This window comes from Bos mutus, chromosome 11, assembly GCF_027580195.1.
Source record: "Bos mutus isolate GX-2022 chromosome 11, NWIPB_WYAK_1.1, whole genome shotgun sequence".
Classification (NCBI taxonomy): domain Eukaryota; kingdom Metazoa; phylum Chordata; class Mammalia; order Artiodactyla; family Bovidae; genus Bos; species Bos mutus.
Genome location: NC_091627.1, coordinates 68,778,004 through 68,796,006, shown reverse-complemented (window position 1 = coordinate 68,796,006; position 18,003 = coordinate 68,778,004). Strand labels below are relative to the sequence as shown.

Here is an 18,003-nt window from a genome sequence, read left to right as displayed (position 1 = left end):
AGAGACTGGAATGAAAATTGACCTTTTCCAGTTCTGTGGCCACTGCTGAGTTTTCCAAATTTGCTGGCATATTGAGTGGAGCACTTTCACAGCATCATCTTTCAGGATTTGAAATAGCTCAATTAGGATTCCATCACCTCCACTAGCTTTATTCATAGTGATGCTTTCTAAGGCCCACTTGACTTCACATTTCAGGATGTCTGGCTCTAGGTGAGTGATCACACCATCGTGGTTATCTGGGTCATGAAGATCTCTTTTGTATAGTTCTTCTGTGTATTCTTGCCACCACTTCTTAATATCTTCTGCTTCTGTTAGGTACATACCATTTCTGTCCTTTATTGTGCCCATCTTTACATGAAATGTTCCCTTGGTATCTCTAATTTTCTTGAAGAGATCTCTAGTCTTTCCCATTCTATTGTTTTCCTGTATTTCTTTGCATTGATCACTGAGAAAGGTTTTCTTATCTCTCCTTGCTATTCTTTGGAACTCTGCATTCAAATAGATGTATCTTTCCTTTTCTCCTTTGCCTTTAGCTTCTCTTCTTTTCTCAGCTATTTGTGAGGCCTCAGACAACCATTTTGCCTCTGTGCACTTCTTTTTCTTGGGGATGGTCTTGATCACTGCCTCCTGTACAATGTCATAAACCTCCGTCCATAGCTCTTCAGGCACTCTATCAGATCTAATCCCTTGAATCTATTTGTCACTTCCACTGTATAATCGTTAAGGGATTTGATTTAGAGAGGGATCACTGAGGACAAAGAGAGAACTTTTGGAGGATACATATGTCAAAACCTAACAAACTCTATACTTTAACAGTGTACAGTTTATTGTATGTATGTTGACTCGCTACAACAAAGCTGCTTTTAAAGGAAGTGGAGCAAACCTGACAAAATATTCACATTTTTAAGCTTGGCAGTGAATTGTTATTGTTCAGTCGCTAAGCTGTTTCTGCTGCTTTGTGACCCCATGAACTGCAGCACTCCAGGCTTCCCTGTCCTTCACTATTCCCCAGAGTTTGCTCAAACTCATGTCCATTGAGTCGGTGATGCCATCCAGCCGTCTCATCCTCTGTTGCCCCCTTCTCCTCTTGCCCTCAATCTTTGCCGTTATTCATACTTTTCTGTACACTTGAAATATTTCATAACTTAATTGGGAAAGCCTAATCAAACTCCTTAATCTTATAGGTAAGGAAACTGAGTAAATGATAGATATAGGGCTGGAGCCTGCATCTTATTTTCCAGTTCAATATTCATCCCATTCTATCAGGGGGGAAAAAAAGTATAATTAGCATATACATGTAAGATTCAGAGAGAAATGCTTACCCTTAAATTTGTTCACTGTCCCAATGTTTTGAAGAATTCTTCTAGGACCATTCACTGCAAAATAAACTGCCTTTTCATATTCCCCAAGTGAGATTAATTCATTGAACCTACAGTCATTGCATTTCATTATACAATAGTATACAAAAAAAGTAAAGAAAACTGATTAGAAATGTCTAATACATATTAAACATAGTAGTATAGTAATACAAAAAACACCTCTAATAAACTATAACTAGATCCATTCACTCTCTAAGATATTCTTTCACTCCCTTCCCTAATATTATTTTTTGTAGCTTCAGAAGAAGATTCTCACCTGCTAGGTGACTTGAACCTGATTATGTACCTTATTCTTCAGTACTTAGAATAATCCATAGGAAATGGAAAGAACTTCACTGAATTTATAGTGAGCTCAGATTTTTTTTTCCTCTCATATCATCTCCAGAAGAAAAGGAGAACCAGGGAAAGAAGGGCAATCTGCTTAGAGGCTCAATGTAGGGTAAATATTAATTGAACTCATATGCTGCCAAAGCTGAAAATCAAGAGGAGTCCTTGGTATTCAGAAGCATAAGTTGTTCCACCAGTAACCAGACTCCCAACTGAATGTGAGACTAAATGAGAGAAGAAAAGATAATAGTTCAGATAACTTAAGCTTCTACTCCTCTTCCTAGGGCAAAATGTCTCCAGCTCAACTCTTACCTCACTATTAATACAACTATGCCAAAGAGGATTTAAAGTGTTACAAATGAATGTGGAACCTCAGAGGAGGAAAAACACTGAAATAATATTAAGCAAAATACATAAAACTTTTATCCTCAGGGTTTTTCTCTTATATGTGAAGCTGGAAGACTTAGAGAAGCACAGAGTATGAGGAAACAATCCAGGCTTTGGGGCGCCTCAAAATGATCTTTACCCCTTCTTTATATCATATCAACAAGCAAATCAACAAGAGAAAACTGTTTAACATAGAAGACTAGTAATATTACATATGTTCATTACAGATTGGCCTCATAGCCTATGAATCAACCTCTTAAAGAATAAAGAATACATAAATAATAAATAAATAAAGAATAAAGTCTTATGGGGGAGGTTCAAGAGGGAGGGGACAAACAGATATTTATGGCTGATTCACGCTGTTTTATGGCAGAAACCAACCCAACATTGTAAAGCAATTATCCTCTAATTTAAAAATTTAAAAAAAAGAATAAAGTCAGAGCTCTTTAAGCCTTTACTATACACTATATCGGAGAAGACAATGGCACCCCACTCCAGTACTCTTGCCTGAAAATCCCATGGAGGAGGAGCCTCGTAGGCTGAAGTCCATGGAGTCACTAAGAGTCGGACACGACTGAGCGACTTCACTTTCACTCTTCACTTTCATGCATTGGAGAAGGAAATGGCAACCCACTCCAGTATTCTTGCCTGGAGAATCCCAGGGACAGAGGAGCCTAGTGGGCTGCCGTCTACGGGGTCGCACAGAGTCGGACACGGCTGAAGCGACTTAGCAGCAGTAGCATACACTATATAATAATTTAATACATATTAGAGAGAAATATGCCTTCCTAATATGTCATAGGATACAAATGAGGAAAAGAAGGACTAAACTGGCTTGGATAATCTGATTCAGGAAGATGTTCCTGGGCTTCCCTGGTGGTCCAGTGGTTAAGAATCCACCTGCCAACGTAGGGGACATGAATTCGATCCCTGATCTAGGAGGATCAAACATGTCGAGGGCCACCTAGGCCAACATACCACAACTGCTGAAGTGCCAGTGCTCAAAGCCCAAGTGCCCTAGAGCCTCTGCTGCACAACAAGAGACGCCGTGGGAATGAGAAGCCCGTGTATCACAACGAAGAGTAACCCCAGCTCTCTGCAACTAGAGAAAGCCCACGCACAGCAACAAACACCTAACGAACACAGGCCAAAATAAATAAACAAATAAAAGGAGATGTCCTCAAAAACATTCTGTAAGATCAGGTCAATGGTTAGGGAATACAAGAAAAATATAAGTAAAACTTAACACTATAGTCTAGCTATATCTTCCATAAAATCTCTGAGACCATCAATCTGGTATTTATTTTCATAAAGAATCTATATTCTAAAAATTCTAGTTTATTTTCTAATTTGTCTACTAGAGTAGCTATTAAAAAATACAAAAGCTAGAGACTACAGCTCAAAAAGATGCTAATATTTCAAAAAGATGCTAAAAATGCTAAATATTGAGTAAGCATTTAAGCAAATATTAAATAAATGCTATAATAGCTTAAGGAAGATCAAAGCTTTTAAAATATTTGCCTTTCAATGAAGTACAGCAAAATTTCAGCTTCTTTTGCCTTGCTTGGGTCTTCTTCAAGTAGTTCTTCAACAATGCCTTGTTTATCTGTAAATATTAACAGCATCATCAGATGATATTTAAGGTTATCAATCAATAAAAACAACAAACACAAATGTTTAATACCAACAATCTAATGCTATAGTTCTAATAGTACCAGCCTCTTCCTAAACTGAATGGCCTCCCCATCTCTTGCTTCCTTATTTTCAGGTATTCTCTCCCTGGCTAACCAAGTTTACTCTTTACAGATTATCTGCCAACTGCTGAAGGAAGAAGCCCATAGGGTAACAGATCCCTAACAAAAGTAAGTACATTTTCACATTTTTAAAACTCAGCCTAAGGGGAAACAAAATGTTTTCCATTATATATGATACTTAAAAAATACAGATCATCTACCGTGTAAATCTTTACTTTTCTGAATGTTCTCCACGAAGTCTTGAAATGATCTGCTCATATCAGATTTTACCCACAAAGTAAGTGCCTGTGAAATAACCTGCAGTTTTTGATGACTATAAAGATAAAAAAACGTTAATGACATACTGAACCTAAAATCAAACAGTGGAATATTAAAATCAAATAAAAGCTTCAAACTTTTAAAACATAGATGCAACTTTCATACCTAAACTGTAATTCATTGTTCAGATTTTCAGTTGAATCTCGCCGTTCTAATACCACAGTCATTTCCTCATCTAAATCTGCCTTCCTCTGAATAGGTACATATTTTTTGGACATAAGTTCTTCCATTTCTGCGTATTTACCTTCAAGATGTTTCAAGTATTTAGTGAGAGCATCTAAATTGACAGATTCTTGGAGAGTCATGCCTAAGGGAAAGGGAAAAAATCAAACAAGACAAGCAGTGTCCCACACAAGCAGTGTGGGATGCTTGTGCTCAAAGAGCAAGTCTTAGTATTAATAAAATAGGTCAGATGGTTGACTATGTTAAGAAATAATTAAGAGATGGCAGTATGAACTTGTAGATTACTGAACATTAGCATACATTTCTAAATGGCTGGAAGTTTTAAACAAATCATCACTGAAGACTTAATGAAGGGACTTCGCTGCTGGTCCAATGGTTAAGAATCTTCCAGGTAATGTAGGGGACACAGGTTTTGATCCCTGGTCTGGGAAGATCCCACATGCTAAGGAAACAATTGGAATTTCTCACAAATATTTTAAACAAAATTCTGTACCTGGAATAGGTTTTAAAGGATCTTTGCAGAAAGTACAATATTGTTCTTCTTTTGTGTCATACTTTGCCCTGACTTGTTTCATTTCATTTATCTGCAATTGAATCTTTGAGGAATTATTTTCAATAAGTCCCATCCTGAAAATCAGAAAGGCTTTTTTAATATGTTTCTTTCAACTAATTATTTAATCATATCACTCAAAGTAAAACAGGTTAAATTATTACTTTAATTTGGCTAATTATCATTTTGTACCATGAATGTGGGTGAAAGTTTACAAAACAATGGCTAAGAAGTTAACTAACCTCATAAGTGAGAAACCATTCTCTTTCAAAGCATCAATAAAATCTTATACTGACTATGATTTGTAACCTTACTGGAAATTTGTAAATGTTAAATAGAATAATCTGGCCACAAAGTACTAGGTCCATTCCCTTTAGTTGAAAACTACATTTGCAATTTAAACATCATTTTTGTTAAGTAATCCTATTAGTTTCCTGTGGCTGCTACAACAAAATACCACAAACTTGGTGGGTTAAAACAACAGAAATCTGTTCTTTCATAGTTCTGGAACCCAGAAATCCAAATATTATTCAGTTCAGTTCAGTCGCTCAGTTGTGTCCGACTCTTTGCGACCCCATGAATCACAGCACGCTAGGCCTCCCTGTCCATCACCATCTCCCGGAGTTCACTCAAACTCACGTCCATCGAGTCGGTGATGCCATCCAGCCATCTCATCCTCTGTCGTCCGCTTCTCCTCCTGCCCCCAATCCCTCCCAGCATCAGGGTCTTTTCCAATGAGTCAACTCTTCACATGAGGTGGCCAAAGTATTGGAGTTTTAGCTTCAGCATCAGTCCTTCCAATGAACACCCAGGACTGATCTCCTTTAGGATGGACTGGTTGGATCTCCTTGCAGTCCAAGGGACTCTCAAGAGTCTTCTCCAACACCACAGTTCAAAAGCATCAATTCTTCGGCACTCAGCCTTCTTCACAGTCCAACTCTCACATCCACCCATGACCACTGGAAAAACCATAGCCTTGACTAGACGGACGTTTGCTGGCAAAGTAATGTCTCTGCTTTTCAATATGCTATCTAGGTTGGTCATAACTTTCCTTCCAAGGAGTAAGCGTCTTTTAATTTCATGGCTGCAGTCACCATCTGCAGTGATTTTGGAGCCCAAAAAAATAAAGTCTGACACTGTTTCCACTGTTTCCCCATCTATTTCCCATGAAGTGATGGGACCAGATGCCATGATCTTCGTTTTCTGAATGTTGAGCTTTAAGCCAACTTTTTCACTCTCTTCTTTCACTTTCATCAAGAGGCTTTTTAGTTCCTCTTCACTTTCTTCCATAAGGGTGGTGTTATCTGCATATCTGAGGTGATTGATATTTCTCTCGGCAATCTTGATTCCAAAGAAGCTTTAGTGCTCCTCTATCTTTTGTCTTCTGATTTTGCCCTAATATTTCTGTTACTATCTTATCCGCCTCCTGTCCCTTTCAAAAAAAAAATTTTTTTTTTACTATTTATGTAGCATTTTCTCCCAACAAGAAGTGATCCCAACCTCTAGCCAGCTACATTACCAAAAATGGAGGTCAAATTTCACATAATTTTCCTGGTTGACTTGAAATTATCTCTAAGAACAATTTACCCATCAATTACCAAATGGAACACTGAAAATCTGAGACTGTTCAAAAAGAGTGAGAGTTTTATCATCTCCCAGTAGGTTACTTACTTTTTTTGCATCACAAGATTAAGTGCTCTATTTCAGATGGTAATCATGAAATTGTACCATTAAACCTTCCATGCAAGAAATTACCTGGAGCAATTATCTGCATCCTTCATTTTACGATACTACAATGTGCCTCCAATTATCCTAAGAGATATTATAAATTTCCCAAACTGAATTAGTATTATTTTTCAAGTAAAAATAGAGTAATTTCAATAGGAAGGGTAACATAAAAACATGGCTTTAAAATAAAATCAAAGTTGAAGATGACTAAGAATCACTAGTTACAGTTACAATGGCTAGTTAATAAACCAAGTAGCAATTATCACCTTTTGGGCTACTTACGAATATACTTACTTTGCCTGAAGTTGGGCTATTCTTTTCTTGTGATATACCAATGCTGTGGGCTCTCCTGCCAAAACTTTAAGTTTTCCATGAAGATAAAATGCAGTTCTTTGGCCTTTCTTTATTGTCTCAATAAATGTGTCGTATTCTTTCTTTATTGAAGTAAGAATGGATTTGTATGCAGTGACATATTCTATTACCTGAAACATGATTTTTTTCTGATTATGGTACTGAATTTTTTTCTAGAAGACTATAGATCAAAAACCTTGCAAATAGCATTATAATTTTGTTTAATGAAATGATGGGCAATTAGAAATCTAAAATTTTACAAATTTGAGCTTGCACTTATATGCAATATGCCTGGATATTAAAGACAGTTCATGATTACTGAATATATGATCTTTGTGAATCATTACAATTCTGTGAGTTTGAGAAAAAAACATTTTTTGCTCTACTCAGGAATTAACACATACATTATATTAAGTCAGTTAAAACCAATACCAGGTCTAACTATCCCAACTCTGGATCTCTTAAATACAATTACATATCATCCCTCACTATCTCCAAATCTAGTCTCTGACTTCATTCAGACCTTAAAATCCTAGACTCCCTTCATCTCCCTGTTTTTCTAACCCATCTGCTCTTGTTGATCAATAATCTCAATTACCAAACTGCATTTCTATCCCCAAGATGTCAAGTACAATTGTAGAAAACCCTTCACATCTTATATTCATGGTTTAAAATGACGTTTATGTACATATCTCTGGAACAATAATGGAAGAAAATAGAAACCTACAGAGGAGGAAAGAAGAAAACTATAGAGAAAGAAAGGGTAAGTAGGTTCTAAAATGAGAAGGACCTGACTTCATTGTATACTCTGCTTATTGGTTTTTTACTTTTTCTTTTTCTCTGGTTAACCTTGTGTAGGCATTAGCCAAATGAAAAAGCAATCATAACTAAGAAACACTTTAAAGAAGTTAAAAAACAAAAACATTAAAAATAATCTATGGTTGCCAACTCATGAGAATTTCAGGTGTCAAGTGATATAAGGAATAAATGTGACCAATCCACAATTTCCTCTGAAAGATACAATTATGCTTTCTACCCCTGCTACATATATAGTCTGTAGTATACTCCACTATAGCTAGAAAATACCTAGAAAAAAATAATGCAGAAAGACATCTGGTCTATCAAGAAATGGTATAAGAAGGGGAGTTGCCCATTGGCCCAGTGGTTAGGACTTGTGCTTTCACTGCTGTGGCCCAGGTTCATTTCTGGGTAGGGAAACTGAGATCGCAAGAGTGGTATGGCAAAAAAAAAAAAAAAAAAAATGGTATAAGGAGATAACCGATCAACACCAAGCACCAGAAGAGGATTTCTGAGTGGAAGATACTGGTCATCTTTCTGGCATGACCAAACTACCTATCCACCAAAATCAAGACTGCTGCCCAGCAATTTTCAATAAAATGGAGACAATTAATTTGTGGTCTTTCAAACTAAACACTTCACTGTTCCCTGCTATCCTCCACTCCACAAGCCTCTATGATGTGCTGCAACAATCCAAGACAACTCAGATATGTTAATGGATAGAAAACGGACTTGTTGTAACATCATGATCAGCTCCCATGGGTTTACTAGGATAAACAGATTTCAGAAAGACACTCATGAATTTTTAAGACTGCACAGAAAATGCATTAGAGTAAAGCAGGCAAACTGGTATGCTAGAGGTAGAATAGTTTTGGTTGGCCAGCAAAATATTTTAAAATTTAGGAAATTTCACCCAAAGCCCATATTTTTAGCTTCTTCTGAAAACTCTGAACAATCTACCAGCATGGAACTCCCATTCCTTTAATGGCAGTAGTCAGCTGGAGCTTTAAATTGGATTCTTCATTTTACCACAGTCCCCATGATTCCTTATTCTCTTAAAGCCAATACACTGAACTCTCATATGACCTTCCTGACCTTTAGGCATTCAAGTTTCAGTCTCCATATTAAGGCTTCCCTTAACTCCTCCAAAACATAGCCGTATTCCCCAGGTACAGAACTATGAGGAATAAAAGGAATGGCACTCATTCCACCTCAGCTCCTACTCACGGGACATACACTATTTGCACAAAACACGACGAGAACACAAAAGGCCACTTTCCAGAGTCCGGCTGTCTCTATAATTCACCCATATCTCCTGAAACTCACTCTTCCTAGCCTTGATCTTCTTTGCTTATTAAGTCCTCGGCTCTCTCTGCAACCTACCCTTAATTCTTGTTACACAAGCCTCAGGTCTCCTTGCCTTGATTCAGGCATGGTTCTCTAGGCTGAATCCTCTACCTCTGATTTTAAACAGAATTTGGTACTTGTTCTCTGGCGCTAAGCACTCAGAGATATAAGTTGGTACTTTCACCTTTTGCCAAACTAGGACCCTTCCAAAAGACAGGGAAGATTAGAGAAGGCAGACATTAATAGTTTGCTAAGTCGCTCAGTCGTGTCCAACTCTGTTGCGACCCCATGGACTGTGGCCCACCAGGCTCCTCCGTCCATGGGATTTTCCAGGCAAGAGTGCTGGAGTGGGTTGCCATTGCCTTCTCCTACATTAATAGTTTATTAACAACCAAATGTGCTAGAATAACATGAAAATGGAAAGGCAGATTATTTTATTGAGAAGCTAGAAGAAAGGTTTCTCTAAGTACCACAGGATTTCTATTTCAGATCCCCTCTTAGTTTTGAAGAATAGGATTCTTCACAATGTACAATGTATAACTGTATAATGTACAAATAGTTCGAATGGAAATCTTGGGGGGTAGGGAGAAAAGGACTAAAGATACAGAAATCATCTTTTATTTAATCTCCTGTCTTTTTTCTAGGAATTAAATTTACCAACACCTCCTCCAAAATGACTTCACCATAACTATACTAATTTAAAGCAGAGAGCTCTTCATGTGTGAAAATTTGTGACAAGTGTTAGCATTTGTATATGCAAAAATAAGTATGCTACAGTTATAACTTTCCTTTGCTGATTTCACACAAGTAGAGTCTCAGCATGATTTCTGATATTTATAAAACCTATTCAATACGCTACCTATAAACATTCACCTAATATATTCCTTAATGACTAAAACACCAAAACAATTTCATTGACCATGACAACTTATAAAATGAAGCTAACCTGCCAACGTACCAGTTCTTAAAGACAGATTTTCTACATGACTTTAAAGGAAGAAAAGACTCATTTTTCCAATTTATACTTTTATGGATATGCAAGTGAAGTAAAGTGAGGTAAAATTCACTCAGTTGTGTCTGAATCTTTGTGACCCCATGGACTATACAGTCCATGGATTCTCCAGGCCAAAATACTGGAGTGGGTAGCCTTTCTCTTCTCCACAGAATCTTCCCAGCCTAGGGATTGAACCCAGGACCCAGGTCTCCCACATTGCAGGCAGATTCTTTACCAGCTGAGCCACAAGGGAAGCCCAGGAATACTGGATTAGGTAGCCTATCCCCCAACCAATCTTCCCAACCCAGGAATCTAACCAGGGTCTCCTGCATCCCAAGCAGATTCTTTACCAACTGAGCTATTGGGGAAGCCCAGTGGATAGGCGTCAATTTTCTTAACTCCACTTTTAGGTATCTATGACTACTTTATGCTCACTTTTCCTTTAGTTTTTTTTAGAGGAGAAATAAGACTCAGTGTATAATGCTTAAAAATTAAACAAAACAGAATTCTTCTATCTTGCCTATGGCTTTTTAACTCAGAGACAAATAGTTTACAGAAGTCTTAACATAAGTAATTATTTCTTCCAGGTAAGGAGGAAAGGATGCTAATTTCACTTATTTTACTGTAAGGGCATCTTCAAAGACAGGTGAAAAAGAAAAAGTGAGGTTAAAAAAATGAGGATCCGTGGCCATATTGCAATCGTTTATAAAGAAAAGATGGTTTTTCTAAAATCTTAAAAAGCAAAATCAAATGTTAGCTAAAACTGCAGCATTTTCTGACCTCTGTTTTTCAGGTCTGGAAGACCCCTGGAGGAGGAAATGGCAACCCACTCCAGTATTCTTGCCAGGATGATTCTGTAGACAGAGCAGCCTGTCGGGATACAGTCCACAGGGTCACCAAGAGTTGGACACGACTGAAGCAACTGAGCATGCGTGTACCAACTGCTTGTTTACTGTGCCTATCTGGACCGCTAATCTACGAGGGGTCTCAATTCAGTAATACAGATCAAATTTAAAGCAAGGTTTTAATGACACCACAAACCAACCCAAAATGATGAAGAATCACCAGGTTCTGGCTACAGCCCAATTCCTAACAAATTGGATAATAATTTAAGATGGAAGGTCAAAATGATGTTTGAAGGCACAGATTGTAGCTCTAAAACTGATAGCCTTAAGCTATGATAACTGAAACACTCATTAACTGTCTAGTAATATAAATCCTGCATAGCATCTCCCACATTCATCCCTTTCTGACAAATTGGACAAATTTTTCAAAACTGATAAACAGAAGTAGTCAAACAAGCAGTGGTGTTACTAAGGTATGAATCTTATTGTCAGGATGGACCATTTCTACCACATAAAAACTCCACTGTCTTAGAGCATTACGATACCTTATCAAAAACGTTTCGGTATATGATGTAATATTCATCAGCAGGTCCTTCCTCATTACAGCATACTCTTTCAGTTTCTGTAATTACGTATCTTTGCATTCTTTCCAAAAATTCCTTGTCACTTCCACTAATGATAGGAGGGAGAACAGCATGCTTATTTATTTCCTGGACGGACATACGTCAATGTAGACACCTGTTCACCAGAGAAAATTTAAGTCTTGATTTGCTTTTGCAACAAAGCCAAAACTTTGATAAGCCTGAAAGAAAAAAAAATCAATTAATCTAAAGCTTTACATAAATTAGGTCAAATATGGATCTAAATAAAATGTATCAGAAAATAAATCTCATGGATCTCATGAAATAAATATTTCAACCTCTGAGTGAACAGGTCTAATAAATTCTACTGTCATGTGCTATACTATACCTCTGGGATAGAAATACCAAACACCAGACAATAAAAAGCTCTTTTCTTACTAAAGAAGCATTTGTTTCATAAGATCGAATGGTTTAACTTAACATTTTCTAACAGAAGTTTAATTAGCATTTTATTTGCTTCATGTGGGAACACTAGTTTGAAAGCATCCTGATGAAACAAACAAGGTCAAATATTGTGGCCTCCAGTCATTCTGGTGTGGGAGTGATAGCCTTGCTTACAGGAACTTAGGCTTAACTCTGAGACAGGAAGCTACTGGAGAACTGTGTGCAGAAGACTGACAGCTGACTTACATTTTCAAGAATTGCTCTTGCTGCCCCGTGAAAACAAGGGTTGAACTCAGAATTACTGAGAAGCTACTACAACAGCCCAGGCAAAAGATAATGGTGGCTTGAAACAGTGCTAACAGCAGAGCTGTGAGAAGTGTTCGCTGCATACATCAAAAATAAAACCAAAAAGATTTGTTGAGGGATGCCAAGTGGGTAAGAGAGAAGAGTCAATGAGGACCATAAAGTTTCTGGCTTCAGCAGCCGAAAAGATGGAATTGCCTTCTATGAGATGGGAAGATCAATTTCACCTATTAGAGATGATGAATTGACAGCTAGTATGTGAAGCTGGAGTTCAAGTGAGTAGTCTGAGTGAGAAAGAGGTTTATAAGTCATCTGCATATAAATGATATTTAAAAGTTATGAGACAGAATGGAAAAAGATCTGGGAAATGTAAGCAAAGCAGATATCCAAGGACGGGGCCTTGAGGGGCACTTCAAAGCTTAGAGGTCTAGCAGATAAGGAGAAAGCAGCAAAACAGCCTGGAAAAGAGGGTCTACGGAGATGGAACTCAATCAGGTGAAGAAAGTGTTTCAAAGAGGAAAGGCATGATCCACTGGGTCAAACGCTGCTGACAGGTCAAAGAAGATTAAATGGATATTGAATTTAGCAACACGGAGGTTATTCCTACAGTTATTCAGTTGGAATAGGAGGGGAGACAAAAAGCCTGTCCCCAGAAGTAGGTTCAGTCAATGGAAGGAAGAGAATTAAAGAGACAATGAGTATAAACAACTCTCAAGGAGTTTTGCTGTAAAAGTGGAGATTAATTGGCAGAATATGGGATGAAGAGTGTACCAGAGAGAAGAAATGGATTCCTCAGAAGTGCCAAAGTAGGAAAAACATGTCAGGAACTTCAATTAGCTCAATGTTAATAAAGCATAAAGCGAGTAATGGCTTTGGAAGATTAGGCTCTAAGGAAGGCAGAGGTTCACTATCACACTAAGGAATTTGGGTTTTATCTTGATGGTGAAATAGCATAATGACATAATCATTTTTACTTTTTACAATACTTTGGCGGCAAAATAAAGGTGGGTTAGAAGACGACTGGGGACAGAGAAAATTAAGAAGCCTGAATTTGGGGATGAGGAAGCAGAGAACGGCAGAGAGATAAAGACATTAGTAGGGTACGCATGGCAAAAGGCGTTGATTGATAAGAGCCAATCGTTTATTTTCACTGCCCCAGTCACAAGCTTGCCCTCTGCCCCGCTCCTGCCTGCTGTGGAGAGTGGGCACCCTCGAACACTTCCCACCCTCTCCGCATCACCTCACCATCACTCTCCCTTACTCAGCTGCCAGTCCAGCTGCCTTAGAATATCAGAAGGGTGACATATTCAGTTCTTTTCCTGTCCGACTGCAGGGTATATAGGACAGGCAGCCCTAAGTGCTGCTTTCTGAGCAAATGTTTTTTTTTTTTTTTGATTACAAATATCTAACTAGGTTTGAAATGTTTTATAGAATAAGACAATATTCTTTTCAACAAACTTTAAAAAAAATGTACAGTTTTGTTGTTTGTTTCCACCTCCCCCCTCCCCCACCCCTGCTTGCGCACCCTCCCCCCACCGCCCCTCGCCGGCAGCTCAGCCCCACCCCGACAGCCCGTTTTCCTTGGTTGTGTTTTGAGGGGTGCTTGGCACCCCCAGAGATTCAGCTTCGTGGCTGAATGGCTCAGCAGGGAAAGAAACCACCGGCACTGCAGGAGACCTAGGTTTGATCCCTGGGTGGGAAGATCCCCTGGAGAAGGAAATGGCTACCCATTCTAGTATTTTTGACCTGAAAAATTCCATGGACAGAGGGCCCTGGCCGGCTTAGCATATGGGGTCGCAGAGTCGGGACACGACTAAACACAAACGCGTAGCAAAGGTTTAGCTCGCTGACCCGCCTGCCTTGCCAGGAGAGCACCCTACACATACTCAAAAACTTCCTCTTAGGACTTTTACAACTCCCAACGTCCAAACTTGGAGATTCTGCAGTAAATAAACTTCCATCGGGTTTCCTTCCCATATGACTTCATTTGAAAATCTGAAAACTCCTGAGACTTAATATACTAAACCTTTTCACACTGCGTAGTGACATACTAGACAGGCTCTTTCGCAAACTAGGAGAGCCTAAGGGGTTGAGGACACCACCTATTTTTCTGGTGGCCTGGAGCTGGTCACTCGAAGGCCCTTCCCTTGAAGGCCCTGGGAGCTTCTGGTGGTAGATCGCTGATCCTCCGCCCCTCACCGCCTCTGTTAGTGTGTGACGACACTTTTGGTTCCCCTGCTCTTCTCCAGCCTCTTAACCTTCCCTCCCCTTCACTTCTGACCCGTTTCCATCTCCCCGAAGTCATTACTGCACTTGCCTCTTTCTCCTCACCTTAATCCCTTTCTCCAAACCCACCGCTAGGCGATAGTAACTACGGAGCCGAGAGGTGCGGAACTGCATCTTGGGACAAGTAGTCCTGCCGAAAAGAAAGCAATGCAAACTACAATTCCCAGAAGACACTGCCATTTCCTCCCTTCTCCTCAGGAAGCCCCTTTAACTCCACCCCCTTTTAAAGGCCCTCTTAGCCACGTCAACTACAGGGGGAAAGTCTTTTAAAGACATTTTTAAGTTGCTTAAAACTATTATTTCGAGAAAGTTCTGAAGGATAAAGTGAGAAATAAGCTAAGCTAGAGGGAGGAGAAATGAGGTCACGACCTAGTCTGGCATGTGGCTGGACAGCCGCTGCTACAGTGCTCAGGCACTTGGTGTGGCCGCCTAGGAGGCGGGGCCTCCTGGAGCGCCCGGAAAACTCCTGGACCAGCGCGCGGCCTTCCTTTCGGATCCGCCATCTGCGGTGAGTGTGTGCATGCGGCCGCGCTCTGGCCCGTAACTTGCCATCGCCCCTTCTGTGTCTCCGGGTCTCATCCGTCTCCTCCTTTTCCTCACCCTCAGGTGGAACCGCCGCCAAGATGCAGATTTTCGTGAAGACCCTGACGGGGAAGACCATCACTCTCGAGGTACGGGCCAGGCCGGGGAGAAGCCGCGGCCTGAAGGAGGGAGGGCCTGAGGCGGATTTCTGCACGCGCGCTGCTTTCCGCCGTACAACGCGTTTGTGAGCCGGGCTTCTAAAATCTGACCTTGAAGTGAGGGTTGTTTGCTGAGCCGCGGCCTAGGGCGCGTTTTCTGTGACTGAAGTCCGAGCGTGTCACCTCAAGGCGTTCCGACAGGGTAGCCGGAGCCGGCGTCGCGCGGTGGGAGGGAGGCGCTCCTGTAGGTGGGCGCGAGCACGTGTGGCCCGGCCACGCAATCCGGGGGTTTGCTAGGTAGGCTTCGGCCCCCACCAGCTCGGTTCCTGGGGAACTTTCAAGTTTCTTACTCTGGTACCAATGTTTGCGTTTTAAAACTCATAGGTCGAGCCCTCGGATACAATAGAAAATGTAAAGGCCAAGATCCAGGATAAAGAAGGCAAGTTGATATTTTCTGATTCAAAAACTCATCTGTAGACAGGCCCTAGGCATACTTGCTGTGAAACGCGTTGTACGAAAATGCTTTTGGAATAACACAGTAGACGTGTGTGAATTCAAACGAGCTGGCTAATTTACACTCTTAGCGTCTTCTGTAAAGTGGCTGTGTTAACCTATATTAAGAATAAATGAGATTAAAATGTGTAAACATTTACAGTTACACCTTTACTGTAGTGAGTACTCATTGATGACTGTCAGTACCATTTACTTGATTCAGGATTGTAAATCTTGAGCAGATATGCTTAATTTGCTATCACTTAATTTATGTATTCAACTTGTTTCCCATTAGGAATTCCTCCTGACCAGCAAAGACTGATCTTTGCTGGCAAGCAACTGGAAGATGGACGTACTTTGTCTGACTACAACATTCAAAAGGTCTGTTTGGAGGAAAGCAGCCCTTTAAGTATAAATATATGTCTTACAACTGGGAATTTTGACCAGCATTCAAAAGTAGGGAGAATAGCATTCAATTAGCAATAGTATCCCAGGTGATTCTTGCATCAGCATTTGAGAAGTGCTGCTACAGACCCCTCATTTTGGATTTTTGCACATTGCATCCCATGATGTTATTTAACCTTTCTATAGCAGTTTATGTAAGAATCAGATAACCCCCCCAACATTCCATCATCTGTGGCTGTGCTTGACATCCAGTTAGAAGGTGCATGATACTAGTTGTCTCTTCTCTGAACACTAGCATTAATGTAGGCATTTTTAAAGCCTGTTTCATTCTCTGTTCAATAACAGGAGTCCACTCTTCATCTAGTGTTGAGACTTCGTGGTGGCGCTAAGAAAAGAAAGAAGAAGTCTTACACCACTCCCAAGAAGAACAAGCATAAGAGAAAGAAGGTTAAATTGGCTGTTCTGAAATACTATAAGGTGGGCCAAATAACTTTTTTGTCTATAGATGAATAATTTTGTTTGCATTTCTGGTTTCAAACTCTTTTTTATTAAAGAAGTTTGGAGTTTTTTTCCTGTTTCGGTATTTGATTGGGCTTTATGTAATGGGGATTACCTGTAGCTACTTCATTTCAACTAAGCTTTGGGTTCTAATGTCAGTTGGGTTCAGGTCTTAACTCTGTCCATTACTTGCATGGCTGGACTTTAAAAACTCAACTCTTTGTTGTACTAATTACTGGTGAGAATTTGGGATGCTTTGGTTTGTGAATATTAAAAACTATCATTGTGTGTAATTTAAAGGATAAATATTTTGAGTCACTTAGACTTCAGAATATGTTGCAAGATTATCTTAATAGCAAGTTTCTGCTTTTTAGGTGGATGAGAATGGCAAAATCAGTCGCCTTCGCCGGGAGTGTCCCTCAGATGAATGTGGTGCTGGAGTTTTTATGGCCAGTCACTTTGACAGACATTATTGTGGCAAATGTTGTCTGACCTATTGTTTCAACAAACCAGAAGACAAGTAATTGTATATTGGTTAATAAAGATATGAGCTAACATTTAAATGTTGGGTTTTATTGCACTGCTTTTAAAAGTGGACTTTAAGCATCAGATTTTCTAAAGTAACCTGTACTTTGCAGAATTATGTTGTATTTAGTATCAGTTGTTTAGATTTAAGCCAGTTATTTTGGCCTTAGCAGGATTGACATTTAGACTGATAATTCTTGGTTGTAGGGGCCTTGGTGTGCATCAGTAGGATAATGAACAGCATTCCTGGCCTCTACCCACTTGATGCCATGAGCATACTATCCCTCCCCACAGCCAAAAGTATCCACATTGCCAGATGACCCGAGGGTGGGCAAGAACTATATATGCTCTTCCTCACCCCTGCAGATTGGGAAACACAGGTTTGTGTGAATTGGTATTACAACCTTGCCTTAAAAAGCAACAAAATACTTGTTTCCTACAAATGAAGTTTAAAGGCTGAGCTCATGAGTTGCCAATTCATCCATCCCAAGTCTCTGGGTGGTTTGGCTCAATATTTGCTGTTGGCAATGCAAAGGGTACATGCTATTATTCAGTGCTAAGTGTGTAAATTCTAATGTTTACTTACTGGTAGTGTTGATGCTAAAAAATATGGTTTCCTAGTATTGGTACCTCATTTTGTCTCTAGAGCACAGTTCAGGATCACTGAACTAAAGCACCTGAAACTTAAAACAGATTTTAAGATTCAGTCATACACCAGTAATAGTTTCCTTTAGCCATATTTTCCCATACGAGGATTTCTAGTTGTATGCATTCTTAAATAAGGTTTCCTAGGACTGTAGTATTTTAACAGTTAAACATCAGTTAAAG

The 18,003-nt window shown here is 39.5% G+C and overlaps 2 protein-coding genes across 5 annotated transcripts in view; one reads left to right on the top strand and one right to left on the bottom strand.

The window, feature by feature from the left end:
• Positions 1 to 14,732, bottom strand: part of CLHC1 (clathrin heavy chain linker domain containing 1) — a 34,592-nt gene extending 19,860 nt beyond the window's left edge. The window contains exons 1-8 of one of the 4 annotated variants that reach the window (XM_005889474.2): positions 14,621 to 14,732; positions 11,507 to 11,699; positions 6,921 to 7,108; positions 4,842 to 4,975; positions 4,271 to 4,472; positions 4,048 to 4,160; positions 3,615 to 3,699; positions 1,323 to 1,429 (exon numbers count right to left, since the gene is read on the bottom strand). In XM_005889474.2, the coding sequence (XP_005889536.1) occupies positions 1,323 to 1,429; positions 3,615 to 3,699; positions 4,048 to 4,160; positions 4,271 to 4,472; positions 4,842 to 4,975; positions 6,921 to 7,108; positions 11,507 to 11,683 (1,006 nt within the window). In that variant the 5' untranslated portion in view covers positions 11,684 to 11,699; positions 14,621 to 14,732. Of the gene's footprint in view, positions 1 to 1,322; positions 1,430 to 3,614; positions 3,700 to 4,047; positions 4,161 to 4,270; positions 4,473 to 4,841; positions 4,976 to 6,920; positions 7,109 to 11,506; positions 11,764 to 14,620 lie in introns of all 4 variants that reach the window. The other 3 variants (XM_005889473.3, XM_070379561.1, XM_070379562.1) reach the window with 3 other exon arrangements.
• A 304-nt stretch (positions 14,733 to 15,036) lies between these two features.
• Positions 15,037 to 17,207, top strand: RPS27A (ribosomal protein S27a). The gene is made up of 6 exons (XM_005889475.3): positions 15,037 to 15,083; positions 15,182 to 15,246; positions 15,640 to 15,694; positions 16,043 to 16,128; positions 16,498 to 16,629; positions 17,025 to 17,207. Exons 2-6 carry the CDS (start codon positions 15,199 to 15,201, stop codon positions 17,172 to 17,174), a joined length of 471 nt encoding a protein of 156 aa, XP_005889537.1. The 5' UTR covers positions 15,037 to 15,083; positions 15,182 to 15,198; the 3' UTR covers positions 17,175 to 17,207.
• Positions 17,208 to 18,003: the final 796 nt, after the last annotated feature.